Here is a 22,262-nt window from a genome sequence, read left to right as displayed (position 1 = left end):
GTATTCTTGAAATTCCTACATTTCTCACAACTCAACATTTTCCATGAAAAAACAATTCCCATTGACATCAATGGAGATGTTTTTCCAAATTCAACAAATTTTTCCATTTTTCACAATTTATTCAAACGAACTTCACAGCATATTCAACCGATTCAAACTTTAAACTGTTCAGGACATGTTGGTAATTATTTTTCACATCCCCCAATTCCCAAATTTTTAATTTTTCCAAATTTTTCATGATAACATTTTCAAATCAATGGAGAAAATCCATCCATTCTCAACACCGCTTATCCTGATTAGAGCCACGGGGTGCTGGAGCCTATGCCACCCGACTTCGGGCGAAAGGCGGACTACACCCTGAACTGGTCGCTAGTCAGTCGCAGGACACATATAGACACAGACAAACATTCACACTCACATTCACACCGTCACTGAGTGGGAACTGACCCCACGCTGCCTGCACCAAAGTCAGGCGAGTGTACCACTACGTCACCAGTGACTTGCTCAGTGCAAAAATGTCATGTGTATTTCCTCCTTCCACATTTCTTGACCGATTCGAACCATTCCGACTTCAAACTGTTCAATTTTACGCTTCATAATGTGCCACACATTTTCAATGGGAGACAGGTCTGGACTGCAGGCAGGTCAGTCTAGTACCTGCACTCTTTTACTACGAAGCCACACTGTTGTTATACATGCAAAACGTGGTTTGGCATTGTCTTGCTGAAATAAGCAGGGGCATCCATGAAAAAGACGTTGCTTGGATGGCAGCATGTTTCTCCAAAACCTGTATGTACCTTTCAGAATTAATGGTGCCTTCACAGATGTGTAAGTTACCCATGCCATTGGCACTAACACTGCCCCATACCCATCACAGATGCTGGCTTTAGAACTTTGCGTCCATAACAGTCCGGATGGGTCTTTTCCTCTTTGGCCCGGAGGAGCACGACGTCCACAATTTCCAAAAACAATTTGAAACGTGGACTCGTCGGACCACAGAACACTTTTCCATTTTGCATCAGTCCATCTTAGATGAGCTCGCTCCCAGAGAACCCGGCGGCGTTTCTGGGTGTTGTTGATAAATGGCTTTTGCTTTGCTGTTCACAAATAGGTGAACCTTGCCCCATCTTTGCTGGTGATTGTGAATTCAGGGAAACTCCTTTTATACCCAATCATGGCACCCACCTGTTCCCAATTAGCCTGGTCACCTCTGGGATGTTCCAAACAGGTGTTTGATGAGCATTCCTCAACTTTCTCAGTCTTTTTTGCCACCTGTCCTTTTTTGGAACGTGTTGCAGCCACAAAATTCTAAATTGATGATTATTTGCTAAAAAACAATCAAGTTTATCAGTTTGAACATTAAATATCTTGTATTTGTAGTGTATTCAATTAAATATAGGTTGAACATGATTTGCAAATCATTGTGTTCTGTTTTTATTTATGTTTAACACGTCCCAACTTCATTGGAATTGGGGTTGGACAATGGCTATCACATTCCCAAAATTACCACATTTTTTCACAAAAAAATCTAGATTACGAGATATTATACAGGTTGACTTCATCTTTACACATCTCGTGACTGATTCAAACCATTCCAACTTCAAGTCTCACATAGATTTCAATAATTCTGTTAATTACACAGCATTTCACTACACCATCAACTCTTCAGCATTCACACGCAATTTCTATACAAATTGGATTCTCTATTTATTATTAATAACCGTCCTCACCCGCTGTTGAGTGGTAGTCGGCCTTAACCTTCAGCTGTATTCCCCCGTAGATCCTGGTCGGAGGTCTGGAGTTCTCTCCGGGAACTCTCCACATTTATTCGGACAGTGCCCTCACGCTGCCTGCCATCATCGGCATTGGCGCGGGTGGCGGCGTGCTGCTGGTCGCCATCATCGCCGTGCTGATCGCCTACAAGCGGAAGACGCGGGACGCTGACCGCACGCTGAAGCGTCTCCAGCTGCAGATGGACAACCTGGAGAGCAGGGTGGCGCTGGAGTGCAAAGAGGGTGCGCACACCTACACACAACCACCACACACGTGTGTATATGTTCTGTTAACACATAACGTTTTTGTGCAGCCTTTGCCGAGTTGCAGACCGACATTCAGGAACTGACCAACGACATGGACGGAGTGAAGATTCCCTTCTTGGAATATTGCACTTACACCATGAGGGTCATGTTCCCAGGAATAGAAGAACATCCAGTACTCAAGGAGCTGGATGTATGTCACACACACACACACACACACACACACACACAGAAGCTACTTTACAAAAGCACAGTCAGTATTGACAACTTAGCGACTTGTATGACTGTGTCTATTTCAGTCTCCGGCCAACGTGGAGAAAGCCCTCCGACTCTTCAGTCAGCTTCTCAACAACAAAATGTTCCTGTTGACCTTCATCCACACACTAGAGACTCAAAGGTCGTTTTCCATGCGGGACCGTGGAAACGTGGCTTCGTTGCTGATGGCTGCGCTGCAGGTACTCCTGTTTGCTAAATGGTGCTGACCGTACCAAAGGCCATTATTTCTTGAAATTTGGTTCTCTTTGAAATAAAATGTTTCCCATTGGGATCAATTCTACTTAACTGTAAAGTTTAAGTAACTTTAACTCAATTTTTTAGTTAATGTTGTGTCCATTGTTTGTCAATATGTGCCCTGACATTAACTGGTGACCAGTTCATTGTTTGTCTACATGTACCCTGTCAATACAGTATGTGGCTTGACATAGACTTTGGACCAGTCTGTATTTGTCTACTTGTACCCTGACGTTGGCTGACCTGGTGACAAGTCCATTTTTTGTCTATACGTGTCCTGACACTGTTCATACGGCAATCTATCTTTTGATCACAAGTGACAAGCTTGTGGCAAATAATCGGTCGTCATTGACTACCTAGCTAGCTAGCACGCGCAGCTAGCATAGCATTTTTTGACATGAACTTGGGGAGAGTGTCATGGTTGCTATGCTAATGGCCGTGGCTTTGCATCAGGGTCGCATGGAATACGCCACGGTGGTACTCAAGCAACTGCTGGTCGACCTGATCGAGAAGAACCTGGAGAATCGGAACCACCCCAAACTCTTGCTGAGGAGGTCAGTGTGTGACCATTCACATTGACCAACCCCGTCTGTGGGCTACTGCTCCATGCCCCCGTTTGACCTTTTAACTGTGTGTTGCAGGACAGAGTCTGTGGCTGAAAAGATGCTAACCAACTGGTTTACCTTCCTCCTGTATCGCTTCCTCAAGGTGATTGACATGCTCAATCACATGTCTCATGTCTGTCTGTCTGTCTGTCTATAATATAGTGTAGGTGTTACTTGGGAGCTACTTGGTGTCTGTGGGCACCAGGTTGGTGATCCCTGAAGTATTTACAATTAAACATGAAACTATTTTAGGCTTTTAACTTTTTTCTACAAAAAAAAAATTTAAGTGAAAAAACAGAATCGCTGCAAAACACAAACTATACGTTAAATTATGTACATACAAATAAAAAAATCAGCATCCAATTTGTCTACAGTTAAGATTGGCATTGAGAAACACCTCAAGCTTTGAGAAGCTGATATGGTTTCTTCTGTCTGTTTGGAAATCATCTGCCCTGTTTTGGAGAAGAATCGCTCAGAAGGGACTGTTTGCAACAGTTCTATTAGACACAATGGTACCTTCGTTAATGTTTTTTTCCAGAATTTGTTTTGTCAATAAATAAAAACGTGTCCAGATTGTTCTTTTCCTACTACTGTCACTCGTTTCCTTATCAGTCTCACGTCTAACCTGTCCGCGTGTGTGTGTGCACTGCCGCCCCTCCACCCCTCTGCTCACCTGGGAAGGAGAGAAAAAAAGGCAGCTGGGCTCTCCCAGACAGACAGATAGATTTATCTCACCAAACATTATAATGAATAAACACAAAAGGAATGAAGACGTTGGTCATTTTACTCATGAGGAGGGCGCATGGGAGATTGTTCAGGTTACAGCCTCTCAACACGCTCTAAACAATCTCCCCCGTCGCTCCTACATTTATTTGAAAATAGGAGGGTTCTACAAGACATAATGTTCTAAAGCATTAAGACACAACACAAAACATAGGACCAGACGACACCTGTCCCGTCCCCGACCACATCCGATCACGTCCTTGGTCAAGGCGCCCTTCCATCAAATGTTGCTGAGTCATCTTCTTGAAGGCGAGACATCTTTCTATCTAAATATTGTCCATAATACTAATGCAAGCTACTAATGCAAAATACTAATGCAAGCTAAGCAAATAAATGATAACTACTAAAATATATCTAACACTTTCTGTACCCACTGTATATTATCCACTGTCTACTATTCAATTTACAGTAAACAAAGTTTGTAACATTTGATTAATAAACTGTTAACAACTTTGCATAAAAACCTGACCCGTACAAGAGAAACTGATGTCATTTTTTGATTTAGTGATGCAAAGTTGTCCTAAATCAGTTGAAAAAACATAAACTTACAATTTTTTTATAACAAGTGTTACGAGACAATTCATTACTATGACAATGTAATTCACTTTACATGAGATACGTTTACTAGAATTATGTTGTGAGTTACACCGCTCACAGTCACATTACATTCACTGTGATTCTGAATTGATTCACTACAATTATGATACGATTCACTCAAATCATGATACTATTAAGTGCAATTACGATACGATTCACTCCAATTACTCTGGTTATGACACAACTGACTTCAGTTTTGACACAATTCATTACAATTATTACATTTCATTACATTTACTCCTGTTACAATACGATTCACTCTAATCATAAAATGATTAATTCCGATTACAACACAATTCACTCAAATTACGTTATGTTTCACCCTGATTATTATACGATTGACTACAGTTAGGACATGATTCACTTCAATTATGTTACAATTCACTACTATTATTATGATTCACTACACGAGCCAACTGCAAGTTTGGTGGACAGGTAACTCACTCGGTAATATAACCTAAAATGTGTTTTTTCCTCTCGCTTTAAGGAGTGTGCTGGCGAGCCTCTGTTCATGCTCTACTGCGCCATCAAGCAACAGATGGAGAAAGGCCCCATTGATGCCATCACGGGTGAAGCACGTTACTCCCTGAGTGAAGACAAACTCATTAGGCAGCAGATCGACTACAAGCAGCTGGTAACATGCACGCTCGCATATGCTCACACACGCATGCAGACACGCCTCTGCTGACCATATCATCTCCTTCAGACATTGATGTGCATACCTCCGGAGGGAGAGGCGGGCACGGAGGTGCCGGTCAAGGTGTTGAACTGTGACACGGTGACACAGGTCAAAGACAAGCTGCTGGACGCAGTCTTCAAGGGGATCCCCTTCTCGCAGCGACCGCAGGCCGACGACATGGACCTTGGTAACGCGCATTCCATAAATGAATAAACATGTTAGGGATAGGCATCTGGATGCCTAACACACTGTACCATAAATTGATTATGATACGATTCACTACAATTACAATAACATTCACTCCGATTACAATAAGAATCCCTTCAATTACAATATGATTCATGACAATTCAGTGGAATTGGCATTGATTAATATACATTTCACTACAATTACGATATAATCTACTACGATTACAAACACTTCACTCCAATTATGATATGATTCACTCCAATTACAATAAGATTCACTTCAATCACAATATGATTCACTACAATTAGATAAAAGTTACATTAATTATTATACTTTTCACTCTAATTACAATATGATTTACTACGATTACAAAACAATTCAATCCAATTATGATGTGATTTACTCCGATTGTGATACAATTGACTCAAGTTTCGATATGATGTGCTTCATCACTCCAGTTACGACTCCTTACCAAAATCTTTACTAACGTGTTGTGTGTGTTCAGAGTGGCGCCAAGGTCGGCTGACCAGGATAATCCTACAGGATGAAGACGTTACCACAAAGATTGAGAGCGACTGGAAGCGACTCAACACGCTGGCTCACTATCAAGTACGTTGTTCTTTCCATCGTGTCAGGTGACCCGGAAGTGGCGTGCAGGCTCACCGCAATGCCGATGTGTTACCAGGTAACAGACGGCTCCTTGGTGGCACTGGTCCAGAAGCAGGTTTCTGCCTACAACATTGCCAACAGCTTCACTTTCACCAGATCACTCAGCAGATATGGTATACACACACACACAGACACACACATACATACATACATACATAGTGGTGCCTTGACGTACGAGTGACCCGACTTCCATCCATCCATTTACTGAGCCGCTTCTCCTCACTAGGGTCGCGTGCGTGCTGGAGCCTATCCCAGCTGTCATCGGGCAGGAGGCGGGGTACACCCTGAACTGGTTGCCAGCCAATCGCAGGGCACATACAAACAAACAACCCATTCGCACTCACAGTCACACCTACGGGCAATTTAGAGTCACCAATTAATGCATGTTTTTGGGATGTGGGAGGAAACCGGAGTGCCCGGAGAAAACCCACACAGGCAGGGCCGGGGATTCGACCCGGGTCCTCAGAACAGTGAGGCTGACGCTCTAACCAGTCGTCCACCATGCCGCCTGACCTGACTTACATTTTTTTTAAGATACGGACACATTTTTATTTTTTTTTGCTTTGACCTGCGAGCATAAAATTGGGATGCAAGCACTGTGTGGTGGCAGTGAACTCAACTCAACTCAAACATTGGCACTTATCACATAGTACTGGATTTAAACCATTGTCTGCAGAAATACTTCCCCCACCTCCACCCTAGAAAAGGTAGAATAGACTCACCCTAAAAGATAGAAAAGAGTCAGTATTTATTTTTGGCTTATTTTCTGTTTTGAAGATATTCTGACCTGCCCACATTTCGGTCGAAACTCTACTTGAGCTGTGACGTAAGTGCCAGAAGCAGGTCTGATTTCCTCGTACTAGTTAATATACATGGTTGGCTCGCAAGTCTGGGGCGTAACTGTCCCCTACAGTCAATAGTCTGGATGTTTTTTGTTTTGTTTTTCGTTTTAGATAATAGCTAGTGAAATAGTGAGGTTCGATAAATTCGTGTATACTTGTTATACCTGTTTCTTGGGTGATTGCATCGCTCACTTGTGAAAAGCATTTTTGGAAGATGACATAACTCAGGCGTTAGCATTTATGAAGTTTTTGTATGATAGGTGGCATATGTCATCGCGGACTTTGATGGACACTGCTGCTATAACGGCGCCGTGTTTGTAGCATTTTATCAAGCTTTTTGGACGATGATGTTAGCCAGGCGTTCATGTTTTTGACATGTTAAAGGCTTTTTTTATGGTCATGGGGTTTGGCTGACCCCCTTTTATCTGCATGGCATTGGGACTCTGATATGCAAGGCTGGACTTTGATGTGCACGGCTGCTCACCACGCTGTATTCTACCATTTTAATCAATGGCCGCATAATAAATTAGCAAATTTTTTTTAGCATATTAAATTAGGGATTAAACATAATTTTGGGGTGCTATAGATGATGTGTTCTTGTAAGAGAGTGCAATGGTATATAAATGCTTGGGTTCATGAGGCTTACAAGGATGTGTGTCACTCGATGTCATGTTTGTGTCATTTTAATCATGACAACCTAATAAATAAGAGATTTCTCAGCATATTAGACTCGCGATTGAACAATTTTGAGATGCTGTTATTCATATGAGATAGCTGTTTTTCATATGAGCGTGCAACGATATATGACAGCAATATAAAGTATAATGCCAAGTTCAACAAAGAAGTGTTTGGAAATTCAAGCAAGCTGTCAATTAATACTGCCACTTTATAGTATAGTACATTCCTTTGTTCATACCGTCAATGTAGTGTCTCAAGTTGTTTTTTTGTTTTAATGTCCCAAAAAAAAATATTTTTGGAGGTGGGGATTCTACCTGACAGCGACGATATATAAAATATGAGTAAATACTGCCACTTTATAAAAGAGTAAATTCCTTTTTTCACACCAGCTATGGAGTGAATTTGGTCTCCAGTTCTGTCTCTGACATTACAACAACACATGGGGGGATGGGGAGGGGGGTCTCAGTTGGCGATGAAAAAGGGGTGTTCCAAAGGCAATTAGTTATTTAACAATCAGAATAGTCTTTATTTGCCAAGTATGTCCAAAAACACACAAGGAATAAGGAATTGATGCAATTGTTCCAAAATGGATTAATCTTATTGTAAATGACTACCAGTTTCCTTTACGTGAGCAAAAAAAATACATAAAATCAACTTGTTTGTGAAATCTGGACCATTAAGACCCCATACCTCTTTCATCAATTGTGAAAAATTATTCAAAAAAGAGGCTTCAAGCTGTTTAATGCCACTGCCGGCTGAAGTTTACTGTCAAACACTGTCAAACATAAAGCTACGTGAATTACACGTTGTGTATTTAAAACACATATCTCAGCCTTTAGTCCATTAGGTTAATGTTCATGCTAACGCATAATAGGAAATGGAAACCCTTTAAGCGACTGATGTTGGAGTACAGACGGTGTAGCAGCACATTTAGACATTCAATATAATAGTACTTAAAGTCATATGTTTTTTATCCTCTGCAAGGAGAAAAAACGGATATACTGTACAAACCCGTCTGTCTGGCTTATAGTGGCCCAGATGGCGAAGGTGGACAGCAGCACAATGGCCATTTAATTGATGCAAAGTGTGATAAAAACAGTTTTTATTTTAAATTCTATTAAAATTATGTCATGACTGTATGTTTTTATAAAGTACAATATTATAGAGTGCTATTTTAAAAAAAAACACATTACAACATTACTACACTATGAAGGGAAATGCTTGGGAGTTGGTTGACATGATGATGAGGAGAAAGGTTGATATATTGTGTGTTCAGGAGAGCAGGTGCAAAGGCAGTAAGGCTACAAGTTTAGGGGCAGGGTTCAAATTATTTGTTTACTTTTATCAACAATTTTAAAATACGAGCCACCTTTCGAAACCGCACAGACAGACACATTTAAATAAGAGAAGCCATTCATAATAATAGTGACATTCATTTGACACAAGACGGCATCTTGCAAATGGAAACAATTGTCGCGTCTGCCTACAACACAGCCAGCAGGGGGTGAGGGGTGACTATGTGTCGTCCCAATTCCAAGGGTGAATTAAATTAATTAAACTTGTATCTCAAGGCACCACTGTATTACATTACACTTATTCGACGACAGCGAGTTAGCGTGGTAGCTACTTGTCCACTTAGCGCCCGTAGTGGTTATTACATTTTATTCGCTAGCTAGCGAGCTAAATCATACAATGTATCATAATCGGAGTGAATTGTTTCATAATTGTGATCCACCAGCACGAAACTGATCGGAAGTCGGACGTGTTTTGAGCTTGAACCCATTAAGCACTGACTTGCCGCGCGCAAAACAGGGAAACCCACATCGTCTGGTATCAACAGAAAGCTTTGAGTTCCCTGCAGCCGCGGATTTAATTCAAATGTACGTCATTACACGTATGAACCAACAAGAGGCCTTAATATAGTCGCTTGTGGTGTAAACATCCTTGTTGCTAGGCTAACGCTGAAACGCTACTTCCTATCTTTAAACGGACATATCTTCATCAAATGTTACCCGATTACCAGTCTGTACATAATTGGAAAGCATTTTTAACGCCTTTTTAGAAAATCAGAAAAAGACACAGACGCGCTATTTCTGATCGGTTTTGTGCTGAGGGTCACAATTATAGTGAATCATATCATAATTGTAGTGAATCGTATCATAGTCGAAGTGATTTGTATCACAATTATAGTGAATCGTTTCATAATTAGAGTGAATGGTATTGTAATCAGGCGGCACGGTGACCGACTGGTTAGAGCGTCAGCCTCACAGTTCTGAGGACCCGGGTTAAATCCCCGGCCCCGCCTGTGTGGAGTTTGCATGTTCTCCCCGTGCCTGTGTGGGTTTTCTCCGGGCACTCCGGTTTCCTCCCACATCCCAAAAACATGCATTAATTGGAGACTCTAAATTGCCCGTAGGCATGACTGTGAGTCCGAATGGTTGTTGTGCCCTGCGATTGGCTGGCAACCAGTTCGGGGTGTACCCCGCCTCCTGCACGATGACAGCTGGGATAGGCTCCAGCACGCCCGTGACAGTTAATAGTATCAGAATCACAGTGAATCGTATCGTAATTAGATTCAGTCGTATCAAACTTGTAGTTCTATTACTGCATTGTCCATCCATCCATCCATTTTCTACCGCTTATCCGAGGTCGGGTCGCAGGGGCAGTAGCTTTAGCAGGGACGCCCAGACTTCCTTCTCCCCAGCCACTTCCCCGGCTCTTCCGGGGAGATCCCGAGGCATTCACAGGCCAGCCGAGAGATGTAGTAGACTCTGCTTCCTCATGGGAAGGCGTGTCGGTGGCATTGAGGAGGTCTTCGAAGTATTCTCCCCACCGGCTCCCAACGTCCCGAGTCGAGGTCAGCAGCGCCCCATCCCCACTATACACAGTGTTGATGGTGCACTGATTCCGCCTCCTGAGACTGCCGGATGGTGGACCAGAATTTCCTAAAAGCCGTATGGAAGTATTTTTCCATGGCCTCACCGAACTCCTCCCATGCCCGTGTTTTTGCTTCAGCGACCACCAAAGCTGCATTGCGGTTGGCCAGCCGACCCATCAGCTGCCTCAGGACTCCCACAGGCCAAAAAAGCCTGATAGGACTCCTTCTTCAGTTTGACGGCATCCCTCACCGTTGGTGTCCACCAACGGGTTCGGGGATTGCCGCCACGACAGGCACCGACCACCTTACGGCCACAGCAATGGAGGCGCGGAACATGGTCCACTCGGACTCGATGTCCCCCGCCTCCCCCGGAACGTGAGGAAAGTTCTGTCGGAGGTGGGCGTTGAAACTCCTTCTGACAGGGGATTCTGCCAGACTTTCACAGCAGACCCTCACAATACGTTTGGGCCTGCCAGGTCGGACCGGCATCTTCCCCCACCATCAGAGCCAACTCATCACCAGGTGGTGATCAGTTGACAGCTCTGCCCCTCTCTTCACCCGAGTGTCCAAGACATGCGGCCGCAAGTCCGATGACATGACCACAAAGTCGATCATCAAACTGCGACCTAGGATGTCCTGGTGCCAAGTGCATGTGTGGACACCCTTATGCTTGAACATGGTGTTCGTTATGGACAATCCGTGATGAGCACAGAAGTCCAATAACAGAACACCGCTCGGGTTCTGATCAGGGGGGCCGTTCCTCCCAATCATGTCCTTCCAGGTCTCACTGTCATTGTCCACGTGAGCATTGAAGTCCCCGAGCAGAACGATGGCGTCCCCTGCGGGAGTGCTCTCCAGCACCCCCTCTAAGGACTTCAAAACTCTGAACTGCTGTTTGGTGCATAGGCACAAACAACATTCAGGACCCGTCCCCCCACCCAAGGGCGGAGGGAGGCTACCCTCTCGTCCACCGGGTTGAACCCCAATGTACAGGCGCCAAGCCGGGGGGCAATAAGTATACCCACACCTGCTCGGCAACTCTCACCGTGGGCAACTCCAGAGTGCAAGAGAGTCCAACCCCTCTCAAGAGGACTGGTACCAGAGCCCAAGCTGTGTGTGGAGGCAAGCCCGACTATATCTAGTCGGAACTTCTCGACCTCGCACACCAGCTCGGCTCCTTCCCTGCCAGAGAGGTGACATTACACGTCCCTAGAGCCAGCTTCTGTAGCCGGGGATCAGATCGCCAAGGTCCCTGCCTTCGGCCATCGCCCAGCTCACACTGCACCCGACCCCTATGGCCCCTCCCACAGGTGGTGAGCCCATGGGAAGGAGGACCCACGTTACCCTTTCAGGCTGTGTCCAGCCGGGCCCCATGGGTACAGGCGCAGCCACCAGGTGCTCGCCTTCGAGCCCCACCTCCAGGCCTCGCTCCAGAGGGATGACCCGCGTCCGGGCAAGGGAAAACGTCTTCCTGAGTTTTTCATCTTCATAGAGGTTTTTGGAGCTGTGCTTTGTCTGGTCCCTCACCTAGGACCTGTTTGCCATGGGTGACCCTGCCAGGGGCATAAAGCCCCAGACAACTTAGCTCCTAGGATCATTGGGACACACAAACCCCTCCACCATGATAAGGTGACAGATCAAGGAGGGGTACTGCATTGTAGGTAATTTAATCTAAGAACAAATGAGAATAGCTGGGTGGACAGGTAGCTGACACACCAACCAGCTAATATTGTCAACAAATACACATTCCGCACACAACTAACAGGTGCTTGTGTGTGCAGAATCATTACTGCGTACGTCCAGTAGTCCTGACAGTCTGAGGTCCAGAGCGCCCATGATCACGCCAGATCAGGAAACAGGTAGCTGCCATTTTTCTAAGCTAACAGTGAGCTAGCACAAGTGTGCGTATAAATACTGCAGGTATATTTAATGCAGTTGTAGTATCGAAGTCGTAAATTTGGTATGGTGACAACACTAACTGCTTTTGTGTTTCAGGAACAAAACTGTGGCACCTGGTCAAGAACCACGAGCACAGTGACCAGCGTGAAGGAGACCGCGGCAGCAAAATGGTGTCCGAAATATACCTGACACGCCTGCTGGCCACAAAGGTGTCATGAAAGCTCCTCAAATTTCTGCACGTTGTTCGTTCGCGTTGGAATTGATCATAAGCCTGCGCTTTACTCTTGCCACCAGGGGACACTACAGAAGTTTGTGGATGACCTTTTCGAGACGGTCTTCAGCACCGCCCATCGAGGGTCTGCTCTGCCGCTGGCCATCAAATACATGTTTGACTTTCTGGATGAGCAGGCCGACAAGAGACAGATCAGTGACCCAGACGTGCGACACACCTGGAAGAGCAACTGGTACGAGTACCATTACGATACCTTTCACTACGATTATGATATGGTTCACTACAATTATGTTAATATTCACTACGATTGGTGGGGCTGGTGGAACACCCTGGATCCCTCGGTGTGGGAGGTATCCCATCCACCGGGCCGCTCTCAGGTGGACTCCTGGGCCCGACCCCGCCTCTCGACTAGGTGGGGTGGAGTCCTCAGTCCCCGCGGTGCAGGCACAGCAATTACAGGACACTGACTGTTATTGTGTATGCCAAATGGTGTCAATTCACTTGCATGTGTCCACAGACACACACCCAGGGGACTTATTTGCTGGGTGTGGCACCACTCACTCATTGTGACAAATAACTTATAATTATGCGAATTTCTTGGGCAGCCCCTCACTTACACTCTGGTCCTATAGATGTTTATAATTTACATAACCACTCCACGACCCCTGTTTTGCATGCTTCCCCTCCTGTCCCTGTCCTGTCCTATATTTTCCAGACTTTCCCTCACAGGGTGTAGCACTACTGACCGATACAACACTCAAATCCAATTTGTCATTGTACTAGGTATATAATGCTTTACTTTGCTCATCTTCTTTCCAGCTAGTGCTTTGTCTTTTGTTGTATTCTTTTCCCATATTATTTAGTTACCTTTTCACTCTCTCCTTTTTGTTTTTTCTGTCAGTCGCCTTTAAAAACTTTGTTCTGGTCACCTGAACGACTGTCATTCTCAATAAATATCCCTCAGAATACAAATAAACCACAGTGGCAGCTTAAAAACTCCAATGTGACACAGTAAAACTTCAGGCATAAAAGGGATACCGATCCTCCTTTCTGCTTGACCTAATAGCCGAACAGGACACACAAAAAAAAGAAATCACTACAATTACCGTTGTATGTAATTCATTATATATACAGCATATACATTATATATATATATATATATATATATATATATATAATATTTGACTATTTTATGCACTCCAATTCTAATATACTGTAATTGCAGGACATAAATCTAACAATTTCCTGTCTGCGTGTCCAGTCTTCCTCTCAGGTTCTGGGTCAACGTCATCAAGAATCCCCAGTTTGTTTTCGACATCCACAAAAGTAGCATCACTGACGCGTGCCTGTCGGTCGTGGCTCAGACCTTCATGGACTCGTGCTCCACATCGGAACACCGACTGGGAAAAGACTCCCCATCCAACAAGCTGCTCTACGCTAAAGACATCCCCAACTACAAGAGCTGGGTGGAACGGTAGCTAACATGCTAAATAGCTAGTCTAGCTAAATAGCCACTTATAAGACATTGGTAGAGAATTGGCTAATCAGACAACGTAACAGTCGCAACATGGTAAGATTTTCCGCAAAATTCAGCTGAGTCTGGTTTGACTGGCCACCTCAACCTAAGTACGACGCAGCAAGAATTTTGAAAATCGAATGATGGGTTCCGGAGAAATAGAATTTTGTGTGTGTGTGGTGGGGGGTTGACTATTTGTGGAACGTTTTTGTGTGTTATCGTATCACCCAGAGAAAATCTGCTCCAAAAATGCATTCAAATTAGATTCTAACAGTATAAAAGTATAAATTTGAATCTAACAGTATAACCTATTTATTTCCAAACACGTTCTCAACCCTTTCATTTCGTCTGCTACTCGGGGAATCCCTTCCTTGATAGGCTGACAAGTTTCAGTTAAAAATATCCAGAAATAAGATCGGACGGGCCGAAATTCCAAGGCGTTCTCCAAGTTGACGTGTCAAAATGACTGTGATGTTTCAGATGGCGTCACTTGCCATACAAACTCAACTTAAATTGTGCAAATTATTAGCATTAATGGTGAGAAGAGCAGTAGAGTAGCACATGTACTTACAGCTAATATAGCCTCATAGCCACCTACAATGGTAGAGCAGATAGGTACATAACATGCTAACTAGTTAGTATAAACCAATAGCAAACTACTGGACCTTTTGGAACGGTTTGCTAACATGCTAACTAGCTAATATACTCAAGCAGGAAACCTCAAGAGATGAGCAGAGAGGTAGCAAGAATGCTAACTAGGTATTATAGCCTCATCGCAAATTATAAGATTTGGGTGGCGAGGTAGCTAACATGCTAAGTTCCAATACAACCAAATAGCCAACCGCAAAAGTTGACCAGATAGTTGGCTAACATGCTAAATAGCTAATCGGCTGTAGCCTCATAGCCAACTACAAGACCTGGGTGGCAAATTAGCTACTGTGCTACATCAGTACTACCTGATGGTCAACTACAGCAGCTGTGTGGACAGGTAGCGAACATTCTAACTGTCCAATATCACATTATAGAGCATTATGTAGTAGTAACATGCTAACTAGCAGACTGCCAAATGACTACCAAGAGATGCTAAGGGTTTTAGCATCTGTCTTATAGGTACTACAGAGACATTGCCAAAATGCCAAGCATTAGCGACCAGGACATGGACGCCTACCTGGTGGAGCAGTCACGTCTTCATGGCAATGAGTTCAACACACTGAGCGCGCTCAGTGAGCTTTACTTCTACATCAACAAGTACAAAGAGGAGGTGAGTTACTGACTAAATTTATATTTTTTCTACCCATTTGCAACCCTGGTTGTGAGTCCTCTCTGTTCTACAGTCTACTTATTGTAATTTCTTGTGTATAATACACCCTTGAGTATAATACGCAACCCCAAAATCCATTCACCATCCATCCATTTTCCGTACTGCTTAGCCTCACTAGGGTTGGGGGGGCCTGCTGGAGCCCATCCCAGCTAACTCAAGGCAAGTACACCCTGAACTGGTTGCCAGCCAATTGCAGGGCACACATAGACAAACAATCTTTCACACTCACATTGACACCTACAGGTAATTTAGAGTCTTGAAATTAACCTACGATGGATGTTTTTGGAATGTGGGAGGAAACCGGAGTACCCGGAGAAAACCCGTGCAGTCACGGGGAGAACATGCAAACTCCACATAGGGGGGGCTGGATTTGAACCTTGGTCCTCAGAACTGTGAGGCAAATGTGCTAACCAGTCATCCACCGTGCCACTCACCCTCAAAATCAACCCCTAAAATTAGGAATTCCCCTCTACCTACGTATAATACGCACCATCGATTTGCTGGTATCCATGTTCAAAACATGAAGTGTTATCCGTATTTTATTAGGTTTTTCAAGGAAATGTTCTGCTCTGTGTGCATGCGCTGATGTTTGTCGCTTCCTCACCATGCATTTCTACTCGAGTTCTCATATTACCAAAGAACAAAAACAGTCATCGACAAAAAAAAACAAAAAAAACAGCTCAATGATACGGAGAGTATAATATTTTAATATTACTGTTGAAAATCCAGTCTTATCCGGTAGGAACGTTTCTTTAGATTCTCTTCATAATCTCACAATAGGTTTGTTTATGTCAAACACGAGGAATTATGATACCTGATCTGGGCATAGCTAATAAACTGACCAGTAAAATGATAATGATGATGATGATGATGATGATGATGATGCAGGTTCTGACAGCCCTGGACCGCGACGCCTACTGTCGCAAACACAAACTGCGCCACAAACTGGAACAAGCCATCAACTTGATGTCAGGCAGCTGAGGAGGCAAAACCAAGACATCTGCTTACTGGGGAGGAGGTCTGATTTTTTTTATTTTATTTTTTTCCCTGAACTGCACCAATCAATAAATCAATTTGCTATTTATTTGCCAAGCGACGGGCTGGGACCCAATCGTGGAATTAGCCTCAAGAGCTAAACAGGGGCTTCAACAGAGCCTCAACGACGTGTAAATAACCACAACTGATAAAATGAGTAACCAGGAAGTTAACATCCAATCACGCCACACCTCCTGACCGACCACAGCTGTGTCCCCTTTTCCCTCATTGGTCAGCCACACTGGCCTCTGATTGGCTGGGAGAACTCTTTAGTGTTTACTGCCCCACCCCAACCCCCTGACTACTCTGGACTGTACCACCTTGCGGAACATTCCAGCGCCGGCCTCACCCCCTTTTCAGGACTCCATGATGCCAATACTGTGCCCGGCGAGCAGTGCCAAGACCCGTAACCAAGACCGGAACAGACTCGGACCAAAGCCGAGATCAAAGATCAAAGCTGAAATGGACTTAACTTCAAATACCCTGTAAAGTAGAATAAAAGAGACAATACGATGACATTTACGCTTGGCATCGAGGGGAAATTCCTGATTGGCTCTTCACCAGGAAGGAAGGAAAGCCACTACTGGACCAACGCCACTGTGTGTGTGTGTGTGTGTGTGTGTGTGTGTGTGTGTGTGTGTGTGTGTGTGTGTGTTTGTGTGAGAGGAAGCAACAGACTGAAAAAAACTACTTCATGCTGTTGAGTCAGGTCTAATTACCAATATCGGCAGCCTGAAAACGCTACTTCATGCTGTTGGGTCAGGTCTAATAACTGAAATGAACAACCTAAAAAATGTTAGCTAATGCTGTTGGGTTAGGTCTTTAATTACTGAACTTAGACCCCTATCTCACTGGCATAGACATTGCCGAGACTGCCGAGACAGATCAGTTGCGGCGACTCCGGGACCCGGGAGACCAAACTATTGCTTGCACTCTCACCAGAAAGATGTCTGGGAGACGTCTCCAGACACTGACAACCAATTCACCTGGATGTCGCTGATATAGGCCTATATATTCGTTAAATAAATATATAATGTATATTATATGTGTTTGTGTGTGTGAGTATCTGTATATGCGTGCTCCGCACTCAGCCAGCGGAGCATGGACACCGGGACAGTGCTGTAATGACGAAAACATGTTAACGTCCACGAAATCCAAAATAATCGTTCTGATATTTATATATAGGTTGACCTGGGCATAGATAGTGATGTCCATATGCATTTTGGTGACGATTCCTCGCAGTTTTGGGACGTTACGCGATGTTGAGCTTTTTCTATATATGTGGGAAAATCTGGAGGTTTAACATCCATAAAATCCAAAATACAAGGGCAATCGTTCTGATATTTTCAGAGGTTGAAGTGGGCATGTAGAGATGTTTATATAAAATTTGATGACGATTGCTCGAAGTTTTGTCACATTAAGTGATGTTAGCACCTTTTTACATATCGTGAGCATATGAGAACGTCCATAAAATCCAAAATATAGGGGCTGTTGTTGTGATATTTTCAGAGTTTGAAGTGGGCGTAGGTAGAGATATCCATATAAATTTTGATGACGATTGCTCAGATTTTAGTGACATTAAGCTACATAAAGTTTTTTCTCTATAGTGAGGATTTAGAGCAGTCGCCAAAAGGTGTCCAATGAAATCAAACGTTCGATTTCACCGCAACTCCTTGACGACCCTGCTAGTCTACAGGAGACTCCAGGAGACGTCTCCGCAACAGTGGAGACTCGAGTCGCCATCAGGTCGCCAACTAGTCTCCAGGCCATTGAGATTCGGGTCTTAACAGACTTAAAATGCTAGTGGGGTAGCTGTGGGGTCAGGTCTAATTACTGAAATCACACACACACACACACACACGGGTATTTATTGATGATTTTATTTGATTTAAATTATTGTTTCCACGTTATTTATTGTGAGTGCCAACCAGTTAGGTGTTGATGAACTTCCTGTTGATGGCGATGGTGGCATTTCACGGGAATGTCGGTCACACACACACGCTTATACGCGCCACCTTGCAAATGTTGTTTGTAGCGCCGCCCGCTATCGATGCGGGCCCATCAGGTGACTTGTGTTTGACACCGAGAAGAGCGTCCGGTCAGCGTTGCATCAGGACACCAAACCACGGGAAGTGGTCGACTCCGCTTGGACAAAACACTTGATGACCAGGATGTTTCTTCATGATGTCATCAGAACAAAAATAAGGAACGAAACATGTTTATTTGTGAAAACATGTTTAATAGCATTGCCTTGTTTGATTTTTACTTTGAAATGTAACCATGACCACCATGTCCATATAATAGCCTGTTTTTTTTTCTACATCGCCATTGCCTTTGTATGACTTTGTAACATCATTACTAAAGTGTAAACAACACCTGGCTCCGCCTCTTAACTTTGCACGTGTGCCGTCAGATGCACATTGGTTTTAAGGTTGTAATAACGCACTAGCAGTCAGTTTTTTATACAGTGCCACCCGAAGGATCGAAGGTCACGGCCATTCAATATTGGTTTTCTGCCTTGCCGCTAACATGCAGAGATTTCTCCAGATTCTCTGAATCTTTTGATGACAATAGATCATGAAATCACTGAATTCCTCGCATTGTATGTTGAGAAATGTTGTTCTTAAACTGTTGGGAGTATTTGTTCACACAGTTGTTCACAATGTGGTGACCCTCACCCCATTGCTTACTTGGGAACAACTGAGCCCTTTGGAGGATGCTCCTTTTATACCCAATCATGACACTCACTTGTGTCTAATTAACCTGTTCGCCTGTGGAATGGTCGAAACAGGTGTTTTTTTAGCATTCCTCAACTTTCCCAGTTTCCAAACATTTGTTTTAGAAAGTTTGTGGTGCACCAGCAGTTCAGCAATTACATAGTGTCGCAATGATGTTGGTTTTAGAACATTTCCACACACCCACAGTTCAGTGTTGCTATGTTGGTTTTAAAATGTTTGAGATATATCAACAACGCAGCAACTAAACAGTGTCGCTACCATGTTGGTTTTAGACCAACAAACGCAGTCAAACAAGTACATGGTGCTGCTATGACTTCAGTTTTAGAGAGTTTGTGATGCACCAGCACTTCAGCAAGTAGCCTGTGTCGTTACAAAATTGGTTTTAAAATGTTTTAACACCGGCGTCCAGCAAGCAGATGCTGTACAATATTGGCTTGGAAGGTTTGTCCCAAACCAACAATGCAGCAATTAAAAAGTCGCTACTATGTTTGTTTTAGAACGTTAGATGCATACGCAGTCCAGCAAGTAGAACATGTTGCAACAAAGGTGATTTTATCACATTTGTGACACCACAGTAGTCCAGCAAGTAGGCAGTGTTGTGACAAGGTCAACTTTAAAATCTTTATGACCAACCAACAATCCAGCAAATAGACATTGTCACTGTCACATTGGCTTTAGAACATGTACCACACCCACAGTCCAGCAAGTAGAGTGTCACTAGGACATTGACGTCACCATCATCCTCCGAACAGAGCAAATCAGTTACCGTGGTAACCCGAATTTCATGAAGCATGACATCATGTCAGTGCAAAAATGGATGATGCCTAGGTGTCTCACTCAGCGATCAGCCGAGCACGAAGTTACTCGGTACTTCAACAACATGTTATTGTGGGCTCGCACTCATTTTGAAAATCATCACCATCCTTTAGAGGAAATCCAGTTAAACCATTGGCTCCTTTCCTCCAAGACTTGTCAGGGTTAATCTGCCCGGCAACAGCCAGCCAGTCCGTCTTGTGCATCATTTATGATTGGGTGGTGGCAGTCACATGACAACAGCTGCCATGTTTAAAAAATGATGGGCAAGCAGGCTGCTTGGAAATGGACAAACAGAAGAAAAAACACAGAATGCCGACAAGCTAACGCCATCAGCTCATTAGAAAGTCCCTCTGATGTTTCTTCATCATTTGAAACCCGACATCCACACGCCCCCTCCCCCAGCAGGAAGTCACATTAGCCTGAGAATGAACTGCCAGGATTGAGGTGCTGCATGTTGCTGATAACAGCACTCAGGGGGTGGGGGTGGGGGAGAGATTATGGAGGGGATGGAAAGGGGTGGTGGGGGGGTTGGAAAGATGCCAAGCAAAATAAAAGTGGAGCAACAACATGGCTACTGCTTCATGCTGAACAAAATGTGTCCTAAAAAAAACAAAAGACCACCCCCATCCCACACACACACACACACACACACACACACACCAAAACACACGCACACAGACACACTCTCTAGTCAGGGGAGGGCAAACATTTGTGCTCAAGGGCCATGATTTTTGAGACGGTTACATGGGCCAGCTCATAAAATATAATAAAGTTTAAATGTGCATGTAAAATATAACAAATAGTTTATTTCAATAACAATATAATTAATACTCATCTTAATTGTATTATTTATAATTTACATTATACATACAGTATGTCTGTAAATATTTATAAAAATATTAATGTTAAATGTATATGTAAAATGTTTATTTTACTATTTTTAGTTGTACAATTTATCATAAATGAATTAAGCAATTATTTTTAAAACGATACAAATATGTGTGAGCTAGTTTATTTGACCTTGTTTATTTACTGTGCATTAATTAGCCAATTATTTAATACATTTCATTTAAAAAATGTCAAATGTATCTTCATTTTTTATTTTAAAATTGTATTGTATTATTTACTATAAATCAATTAACCAATTACTTTAAAATAATTCAAAATGTAAAAAATATATATTCACACAATTGTTTATTTTGGTGTTATTGTACTATTATTGTATTATTTAAAATAAATTGACTATTTTAAAAAAGTATATATATTATCATAAATAACCAGTTATTTGAAAAGATATTAATAATATATGTAAACATCCATCCATCCATCCATCCATTTTCTGTACTGCTTATCCTCACTCGGGTGCTGGAGCCTATCTCAACTGACTTTGGACGAGAGGCGGGGTACACCCTGAACTGGTTGCCAGCCAATCGCAGGGCACATATAAACAACCATTCACACTCACAATTTAGAGTCTTCAGTCAACCTACCACGGGATGGGGGAGGAAATCAAAGTACCCGGAGAAAACCCATGCAGGCACAGTGAGAACATGCAAACTCCACACAGGCGAGGCCGGATTTGAACCCGGGTCCTCAGAACTGTGAATGAATAAATTAACCAATTAGTTAAATATATTAACTGGTTGATGAATAATTTAATTTGATTAGTTCAACACCTATTTTTGTTTTGTTTAATTTAGTATTTCTATTGTATTATGCACAATAAACAAATCAAACAATTATTTGGAAACATATATATTTATAATACAATGTAAAATAAAATTAAATATATGTAAACTTGTTTATTTAGCTATTTTTATTTTTTTATTTACAATTACAGTGAAAGAATAATTGAATCTAAAAAAAACTAACTACTCTTTAGATTGTTTATTTTACTATTTTTGTTTTATTATTTACGATGAGTCACTGATGGTGTAGTGGTACACTCGCCTGACTTTGGTGCAGGCAGTGTGGGTTCAGTTCCCACTCAGTGATGGTGTGAATGTGAGTGTGAATGGTCGTCCGTGTCTATCTGCACCCTGTGACTGACTGATGACCACTTCAGGGTGTAGTCCGCCATTTGCCCGAAGTCAGCTGGAATAGGCTCCAGTGTCCCGTGACCCTAACCAGGATAAGTGGTGTTGAAAATGTATAGGTTATTTACAATTAATAATTTAAGCTATTTGGGAAAAAAAAATAATGCTGAGAAAAGCTAAGTATTTTTTTTTATTTCACCAAT

The 22,262-nt window shown here is 43.0% G+C and overlaps 1 protein-coding gene across 3 annotated transcripts in view; it reads left to right on the top strand.

Annotated features, from left to right (window-relative positions):
* The window catches only part of plxna3 (plexin A3), an 86,609-nt gene extending 67,775 nt beyond the window's left edge, over nt 1–18,834 (top strand). For 2 of the 3 annotated variants that reach the window (XM_061684420.1, XM_061684428.1), the window contains exons 24-38: nt 1,781–2,015; nt 2,087–2,229; nt 2,336–2,491; nt 3,000–3,100; nt 3,188–3,254; nt 5,019–5,165; nt 5,238–5,397; nt 5,905–6,008; nt 6,085–6,181; nt 12,248–12,325; nt 12,462–12,574; nt 12,660–12,829; nt 13,859–14,071; nt 15,224–15,374; nt 16,323–18,834. In XM_061684420.1, the coding sequence (XP_061540404.1) occupies nt 1,781–2,015; nt 2,087–2,229; nt 2,336–2,491; nt 3,000–3,100; nt 3,188–3,254; nt 5,019–5,165; nt 5,238–5,397; nt 5,905–6,008; nt 6,085–6,181; nt 12,248–12,325; nt 12,462–12,574; nt 12,660–12,829; nt 13,859–14,071; nt 15,224–15,374; nt 16,323–16,415 (2,028 nt within the window). In that variant the 3' untranslated portion in view covers nt 16,416–18,834. The remainder of the gene's footprint in view (nt 1–1,780; nt 2,016–2,086; nt 2,230–2,335; nt 2,492–2,999; nt 3,101–3,187; nt 3,255–5,018; nt 5,166–5,237; nt 5,398–5,904; nt 6,009–6,084; nt 6,182–12,247; nt 12,326–12,461; nt 12,575–12,659; nt 12,830–13,858; nt 14,072–15,223; nt 15,375–16,322) is intronic. The other variant, XM_061684436.1, reaches the window with a different exon arrangement.
* Nucleotides 18,835–22,262: the final 3,428 nt, after the last annotated feature.

The sequence above is a fragment of the Phycodurus eques genome, chromosome 1, assembly GCF_024500275.1.
Source record: "Phycodurus eques isolate BA_2022a chromosome 1, UOR_Pequ_1.1, whole genome shotgun sequence".
NCBI lineage: Eukaryota > Metazoa > Chordata > Actinopteri > Syngnathiformes > Syngnathidae > Phycodurus > Phycodurus eques.
This window is presented reverse-complemented; position numbering and strand designations above follow the sequence as displayed.